Source organism: Sceloporus occidentalis, unplaced genomic scaffold, assembly GCF_023333645.1.
Source record: "Sceloporus occidentalis isolate IW3139 unplaced genomic scaffold, rSceOcc1.0.p SCAF_6, whole genome shotgun sequence".
Taxonomy (NCBI): Eukaryota; Metazoa; Chordata; class Lepidosauria; order Squamata; family Phrynosomatidae; genus Sceloporus; species Sceloporus occidentalis.
In genome coordinates this window covers 64,791,169-64,799,786 of record NW_028316986.1, presented here as the reverse complement: position 1 = coordinate 64,799,786, position 8,618 = coordinate 64,791,169, and the positions used below count along the sequence as shown (strand labels likewise).

At 44.5% G+C, this 8,618-nt stretch overlaps 1 protein-coding gene across 3 annotated transcripts in view; it reads left to right on the top strand.

The window, feature by feature from the left end:
• The first annotated feature begins 1,289 nt into the window (after window positions 1-1,289).
• Window positions 1,290-8,618, top strand: part of GPR137B (G protein-coupled receptor 137B) — a 37,728-nt gene continuing 30,399 nt past the window's right edge. The window contains exon 1 of one of the 3 annotated variants that reach the window (XM_089529869.1): window positions 1,290-1,836. In XM_089529869.1, coding sequence (XP_089385995.1) covers window positions 1,480-1,836 — 357 coding nt within the window. In that variant the 5' untranslated portion in view covers window positions 1,290-1,479. The remainder of the gene's footprint in view (window positions 1,837-8,618) is intronic. The other 2 variants (XR_016281727.1, XM_089529870.1) reach the window with 2 other exon arrangements.

The window sequence follows — 8,618 nt, the reverse complement described above, 5'->3', positions numbered from 1 at the left end:
TTCCAGAGCCTCGTCCAATAATCATGTAGAATTTTAATACATAGCCATGTTCGTCTGCAAAGTATGCAAAGGGACCTTGCAGCACCTTTGAGATGAACTGAAAGACGGAAGTTGGTAGCCTGAGCTTTAGACTTGAGCCTACTTCCCTCAAGTTTACCAAAAAAAGAGGCTGAAGTCTACAAATGTCTACATGATTACTGGATAAAAAGGAATGAGTTCCTCTTCCATTACAGCTTCCCAGTCTCAAAGGTGCTGCAAGGTCCCTTTGCAGAAGGATCATGTGGTTAATTACAGAATTATGTAGAAGGTGATTATATATCCACCAAACAACGATGCCTTTATTGGGCCAACCAAAATGCACAATTACATGCTGCGGATTACAGAGCAGAGCTCTGGTGCGTCAACAAAGTACAATTCCCAGAATTCCATAGCACGGAGCCATGGCAGTTATAATGGGATCAAACCAGATTCTTTCTGCGGTGCAGATGCAGCCACAGTCGCTGAGAAGGGAGTGCAGAAAGCAAAATTCATCCAATCTTGTTCTGGTTTGATTCAGGTTTTTTCTTGTTTCAATCAAGATAAAAAGATGGTTTAGGCAAGAGAGGAGAATCTCTGTTGAAAAACAGTGGTGTAAAAAGAGAGCCAGTGTAGTATAGTGGTTTGAGTGTTGGACTACAACCCTGGTGTGGAGACCAGGGTTCGAATCCTGGCTCGGCCATGCAAACCCCCTGGGTGACTTTGGGCAAGTCACACCCTCTCAGCCTCAGAGGATGGCCATGGCAAGCCCCTTCTGAAGAAACTTGCCAAGAAAACCCCATGATAGCTTCACCTTTGGTTCCCCATAAATCAGAAAGGGGTTGAAGGCACGCACACAACAACAACAACAACAACAACAACAACAACAAAGTGGTGGAGTGTTGCATTGCAAAAGCCAAGTCCAGAAAGAAGAGGGTCCAGCGCAGAGACGCCGGGGCTGCTGCTGCGCTGCACACATATGGTTTTAGTTTGTAGCACAGTTGTACAACACATGGTTTGTTGTGGTATGAGCCACAACTGGTAGCTGGTTGTGGTTAGTTGTTGTGGCACCAGAGAAGAGCCACAACTAGAAGTTGGTTGCAGGTGGTTGTAGTGGCACTGAGCGGCAGCACTTAAAGCGCTATGGAACCGGATTATTTCCGCAATGGGGAGGCATCTCGAGAGAGAGAGAGAGAGAGAGAGAGAGAGAGAGGAGCTGCTTCTTGGAGTCTGGCCTTGCCAACAGCTGACGGAAAGGCAGCTAGTGAATCATTGGGATGGGGCCGGTCATGTGCTCCAAAACAACAACAACAACCCAGGAGGAGGAAGTGCGCCTTGTTCTCCTCCTCTGCTCCTCCTGGGTTGCTCTGAGGAGGAGGAGATGCTGCCGAGAGGGAGGCGAGGACTAGGAGGCTGCAGAGGCAGCTTCTTCTCCTTCTCCTTCTCCTTCTGAGGCTGGCTGCCATGGAGGGCCCCCGGGGCAATGCCTCCTGGCCTCCCACCCTGAGCCCCGCGGTGCCCCCCTTCGTGAAGCTGGGCCTGACCTCCGTCTACACGGCCCTCTACGCGCTGCTCTTCCTCTGGGTCTACGGGCAGCTCTGGCTGGTGCTGCGGCTCCGGCACAAGCGCCTCAGCTTCCAGACGGTCTTCCTCTTCCTCTGCCTGCTCTGGGCCGCCCTCCGGACCCTGCTCTTCTCCTTCTACTTCAGGGACCCGCGGGGCGCCAACGCCCTCCCGCCCCTGGCCTTCTGGCTCCTCTACTGCTGCCCCGTCTGCCTCCAGTTCTTCACCCTCGCCCTCCTCAACCTCTACTTCGCCCAGGTACCCCACGGGAGGGGCTGCCTCTGCACACCAAACAGAGAGGGGTGTGTGTGTGTGTGTGTGTGTGTGAGAATATATATATATATATATATATATATATATATATATATATATCCCCTCCAGCTCTTCCCCCTGACCCTCATGAATGTCTCCTTCACTCAGGTAAGAGGAGAAAGTCCTCCTTTTCTGTCCACCACCCTCTTTAGGTGGATGAGGGACTGCCTCTGCACACCAAACATACCACCTTGTGATTTTGTGTGTGTGTGTGTGTGTGTGTGTCCTCCAGTTCTTCACCCTGATCCTGACCCTGATGAAGCTCTCTCTCACTCAGGTAAGAGGGGAAAGCCCCCCTTTCCCACCCCTTTAGGTGGGTGAGAGGCTGGCTGAGTTAGTGGTACCCTCAGCCCTCCTTTATCCACGGATCTCAAGCATCCACGGTTTGGAAATACTTTTTAAATGCGGTTAGCCCTCCACATTTACACCTTTGACTTTGGAGGCTTTGGTTATTCACAGATTTGATTACTAGGTTCTCTCTAGGTCCTCCAGAGTGATTCTGTGGCCAACCTCTGCCAAAAAACCATACTGGTTCTCTAGGCATCTGTAGGTCCTCCAGCGCAATTTCATGGCCAACGTCTGGCAGGTCTTGGCCACAGGGCTGCCCTGGAGGACCTAGAGATGCTGAGAGAGTTGTTCCCTCAGATAAAAAACAGTGTTTTTTTATTTGCTGCTTCTGCACTTTTATTCAGGTCCTGTGCCCCTAACCCCCAATGAATGGGGAGGGCCCACTCTATATACAGTCCAAAAAGCAAACCTTGATTTTGCCATTTTATACAAGGGACACCATCTTATTGTGCCACTGTATTTAACTGGACTTCAGTATCCAAGGATTTTGATATCCACCGGGGGGGGGGGGCTGGTTCTGGACCCAAATCCTGGCAGATACCAAGGACCCACTGTATTGAAAGGGCTTCTGTAGAATCTCAGTTGATTCTGGAAAAGAGGCCAACAAGGCCAACATGTTTCTTGTACTGTTCCTGTTGAAAGAAGTCAGAAAAGCTACAGGAAAGAGTCAAAGTATCCAAAAACAACTGTATCTAAAGTATCTTAGCTATGCAGAATCATAGGCTGCAGCCTCACTGCAGAAATAATTCGGTTTGAGACCACTTTGCCTGCATCCGCACTGCAGAAATAATCTGGTTGGACACCACTTTAATGGCCATGGCTCAAGGTTTTGGAATTCTGGGAATGGTAGTTGTGACCTCATTGCTCTGTGACAGTGAAGGCTAGACAGCCCATAACACTACAAATCCCATGATTCCATAGCATTGAGCCTTGATAGATAAAGTGATGTCAAACTGCATTAATTTTGCAGTGTAGATGCTGCCTTTAACTGCCATGACTCAGTGCTATGGAATTCTGGGACCGAGCGTTGGTCGTGGCACCAGAGCAGAGCCATAACTGGTGCCATGGTAAACTACAATTGGTTCTACAACTGTGCTACAAACTACAGTATAACTGTGCTCTGGTGTCACAATAAATTACAATTCCCAGAATTCCATAGCATTGAGCCAGGGCAGTTAAAAGTGGTGTCAAACAGGATTGTTTCTGCAGTGCAGATGCAGCCATAGAAATCATAGGGTTGGAAGAGACTTTAGGGGTCGATACAATTTTCCTTGTATTGGTGTTGTGAGTGATATGTTGTTGCTTTTAAAAATATAGAATTGAGAGTCCTGGTTGTGAAAGAGGTGTATAAACAAACTCTCTGAATTGCAAACTGAGCAGATGAGCTGATTTTCCAAAGAATGCAAAACAAGGTGTTGCAATTTATGCTTGTTTAGCAGGGACTCCCTTGCAACTCTGCAGCCTCACCTCCAAAGAGGTGGCTTGGGTTTTTAAATGCATAAGTAGCTGCAAATATTCAATAGATGCACACCTTTTGATGGCCATTTGTTATAATTCTAGTTGAATGAAAATTAAACTAGACTTGAATGAAATTAAATATTTTATGTTGGACATTTTAATTTTATGCTCGCTTTCAAATGAAAGCTGGTGCAAAAGTAGGTGCAAGTGAATCCGACCTGAAAGGTTTTGAAGTGTTAAAGATTTAAACATGTGAGCGTTGAAGTCCTCAGTTCATTTTCATCTCAGCTATGGACCTGGCCCCTGGCTTGTTTTGCAGGTCTCTTGTGAGAATGGTGGGAAGAGAGCTTACATAAAATACTTTAAACATTTGAAATGTAATATACTGTTGCTAATACAAGTGAGCAATTTGATCCTTGGACCACATATTTAGTGCCAAATGAGGCTGTGCTTAAGGTATCAATGGAAGTGGCATTCAAATGGAAGAAGTGCAGCGTTCTGAATCCATTCATTTTGAAACTCATAAAGTGGTTTAGGCCTGTGCCTTACAGTCTGTTTATGTTTTTAGTGCAAGAAAGTTCTATTTATTCCAGTGGAGTTTACTCCCAAGTAAATGGTTGGAAAGTCTTGGCTTCAGTTTCCCATTAAAAATGATGGGACTAATGAGGATGAACCATAATGAGGATGGACCACAATTTGCACATTAAACGGTGCTTTATTAGCTAGTCTGCTAATCTTTTGTTAAGGGCAGAGCAGATATTGACTGCCACTGAAAAGGGACTTTGGGAAGCTTAAATACAGTCCTGGGATATTTTGCTTATAAAGAAAGGGCCTGTATTTAAAAAGAGTTGACAAATATAGGAACAGCTTCTATAACACAGTCCATAGAATAATCCCCAAATCCACAGTAGTAAATCACAGTCTTATGTACACTCACCTGGGAGTAAATCCCATGGAATACTATGAGATTTGATTCTAAGTAAGCACTGTTAAGATTGTACTAAGGTGGCATGTAATTCAACATATTGTCAGTTTGCCCTCTCAAAAATCATACCTATTTTATTACTTCAGGCAAGCAAGGACAAGTGTTAAAGCTGAAGAGAGGAAATCTCTGCTGTACTGGAATCTTTCACAGAACAAGAAGAAAAGGCAGCCTATTTATGCACTGCTGCATGAAACCCAGCCTGTTTGATTGCTAGCAAAGCATTGTAGAAGTGGTGAAGAAAAAGCCCACAACATTCATTAACATGAGAAGAAATAATCTAAGAAAGCCATTGAAATTGTGCCAGGAGAGATTAACAACTAGCAAATCCTCCAGAATAATTGCCAGAACAAGGGACTAGCCTCTTTTGGACCACTAGTATGGAGTAGAATAGCTAATGTCAACCCACTTCATCCTTTAATATAACAGAAAAAGAGGCACAGTAACACAGGCATTTGAAGCTTTTCCCACTGGACTTTTTTTTTTTGGGGGGGGGGGTTAAGTGGTTGGTGAGGTGGATGAGAAATAGGTTTTTCAAAAATTCCTGCAACTGTTTCCTTAGCTTCAAACCTCAAAAGAAGAATGGGGGCAATATAATCATGCATAATATTTTTCCAATTGCATTCTGGTAAGGCTTTTAAGTTCAGGCATTTAACTTACAATTAAATAGCAATTTAACAGGAACACACAATGGCTAATTTTGTACAACCTGAGGATGTGAACAGGATTATTGGAGAGGTGAGAGCACCACATGCGTGTCAGATACTTTCCCATCCTGGTTTATTTTAAAAAAAACAACATTCGGGCGGGGGGGGGGGGATTAGCTGTGAGAGTAGAGAGAGTAGTTAATGCCTCACTAAAACTAGGCAGAGTTCCAGCACACCTAAATGAAACCATTATAAAACCATTATTGGAAAAGTCCTCAGTGGCTCCAGTGATATTAAGCATTAATTGACCAGTGCCTAGTATTCCATTTTTGGACAAGACACTAGAGTGTGTGGTGGCTTCTGACCTCCAAGCCTTCTTGAATAAGATTTATTATCTAGATCAATTTCAATCCACAGTAGTTTCAGACATAGTTGTGGGACCTTGGAGGATGACTGGCTCTGGGAACTGGACAAGGGCAGTGTATCTCTGTTGGTTCTGCAGGACCTTTTGGCAACTTTCAGTACTCTCAACCATGGTATCCTTCTGGCCTATCTTGCTGGAATGGGATTTGGAGGCATGTTTTACAGTGGCTCCATTCCTTCTACAAGGGGCAAACCCACAAGGAGGACTCCTGGGATTTGGTGCCATCAGTATGTGGATGACACCCACTCTTGCTCCTTTCAACTAGAATCCAATGAAGCTGTTCCAGTTTTAAGCTGGTGCCTGACAGCTATAATGGACTGGGTGAGGGAAAACAAATTGAAGGTTAATCCAGACAAGACAGAGGTGACCCTGGTCAGCTGATAAGGGAATATGGATTCAGCCTGTGCAAGTTTAGACTCCCCCTGAAGATGCTGGTCCACAGAATGGATGAACACGATTCAACCCTGAACTTCAGGTGTTACTGGTGGCCAGAAGGGCTTTTGCACAATCAAGGTTTATGCACAGCTGTGACCATTCCTTGAGGCATCAGATTTGGCCATGGTAACACACACAGCCAGTTACATGCCATTTAGATTAATGTAATGTGCTTTTTGTGGAGCTGTCTTTTAAGAGTGTTCACAAATGACTTCTGGTCCAAAAAACTGTAGCCAGATTGTTAATTTGTCTCAACAGCTCAACTAGCTGCTGGTCCACTTCTGGCAAAATTCAAGAGCTGGCCATGATTTATAAAGCTCTATATGGCTTAGATCTAGGTGACTTGAAGGACTCTATTCTCTCGTATAGACCTGTCTATGTTTTCAGATCTTTTGGATCCTTTCTGTTGCTCCCAGCATCCCAAAGGTACATTTGGTGGGAACATGGAAGAGGGCTGTCTTGGAGCCTGCTCCAAGCTGTAGAGCTCCATTCCCAGAAAGGTTAGACTGGCATCTTTGAAAACAAGATGTTTGAAGCATAACTTTTATTTATATGCACCCTCCTCCCAGGATGGTGACCCAAGGCAGCTTCCAGCACAATAATAGTGCAATCCATTCAAAATCCATCTACACATGTTTTTAAGAGGGATAGTGCTAATTCCTTCTCAGATATGTGTTTTCTGGTTTATTGGTAATGGGGAAGGGGCATTTACAGGGGGAAAGAGTTGTTTAACTCCCCCAGTTTGATTCTCTAATCTTTCCCCCAGCCTTTGTCTCCTTGGCTAGTTTCATTTACTCTTTTGCAGCCACATAAAGGGAGGAGAGGTGACTGCAAGAAGAATTATGGGGGAGGTGTACAAAAGGCGAGAACCCTGTTTTCTAATTATCTTCTGCAAATTCCTCACACCCAAATTATATCTGCATAACAAACAATGGGTTATTTATTTCTTTGAGGAGACAGCAAGGCCTGTGCTACATGTGTACTGTAGTTCCACTGGGAGTTGCAAGAATGGTCCTCAAAGGCACGGTACAGACAGCAGAAAAGGGGTGGTCTGCAGCCGCCCCTTTTTTTGCTGGGTTGGAGGCAGGACAGCCTCACCAGCAGCCCCTGCAGCTGCAACCCAGCGCTTTTCCAGGACACAGAGAAGTGGCAAAATGCCGCTTCCACATGGCCTGGAAAAGGGGTGTCCCTGGGGCTTCATGCCTCAGGACACCTCGACAGCTGCAGCCAGAGGAGAAAGGGGCCAATCGGCCCCTTTCTCCCTGGTGCCGTTCCCGTAGCCGTTTGGTGGCTGAGGGAACAAGGCGTGCACCAGAAGAAGCTCCGTTTCGGAGCTCCTTCTCACGCCATAAGCAGCTTGGGACAGCACAAACACGTCACGCCCACGCCGCACCATTTGGATGCGGTGCAGCCATGGCATCATAATGGCGGTGCCTGTCTGCACAGAGTGCCACCATTATCACGCACTCTGTACGTGCTAGGGTTAGGGACTGTGTGTTTGCCAAGTGGTCCCATAACCCTAGCACAGCTCCAGCATGCCGCATTGGGCCCATCTGTACCAGGCCATTGTTATTCTAATATACAAGGGTATGGGATTGATGTGTTTGCAGAGAAAACAACATCAAATATTCTGAACCAGTGGATGAATTAACTGCATTCTTTTTCAAATCTTTCTTCCACCTAACTTTTGTTTTGCTATGATTGTAAGAATAGCTATATCAAAAGCAACAGCCTACTAGCAGGCAGAATTTTTGTAAATATAGAATTTAGCATTGTGTGACTTACCTATAGCCAGTAAATCAAAGCAAAGTAAACCATGGCATATCTAACTTGCATGTTACACCTAGGGTTGCCATAAGTCAGGACCTCCAAACCGGGACAAATGTAGGACAAATATAGGGCAATATTTTCAAATGTAGGACACATTTTTTAAAATGGAGGATGCACAAAAATTTGAGGGTTTTTTAAAAATGTTAATATAAATGCATGTTTTTTAGGCATGATCAAAATGGAGGACATTTTGGCATTATTCCTAGACAGATGGCAAAAATGTACTTGCCCTCGGGTTCAACTGTACTTCTCAGAAGTGTGTACTTGGGCAAGGGACTGTGGTTTTTCTTCACTACGCATGAGTTTGTAAAAATCACAGCAAGTTACATTGGCCGTGCCTCAGAGGCTTGTTGATATCAATATCACCATCATCATCATCATCATCATCACTATAATTGTCCAAGAAAGGCAGACTTGTTAGCATTCAAAGCGCCATAAATATACAGAAAATGCACTTGCATATATTTAATAATAAAAAATAATGGGGGAAAAATAAAAAAACAAGGCAGGGGTGTATATATTTAATAATAAAAATTAATGTAATAAAATAAAAAAAACAAGCAATAATAAAAATAAATGAAATAAAATAAAAACAAGCAATAAA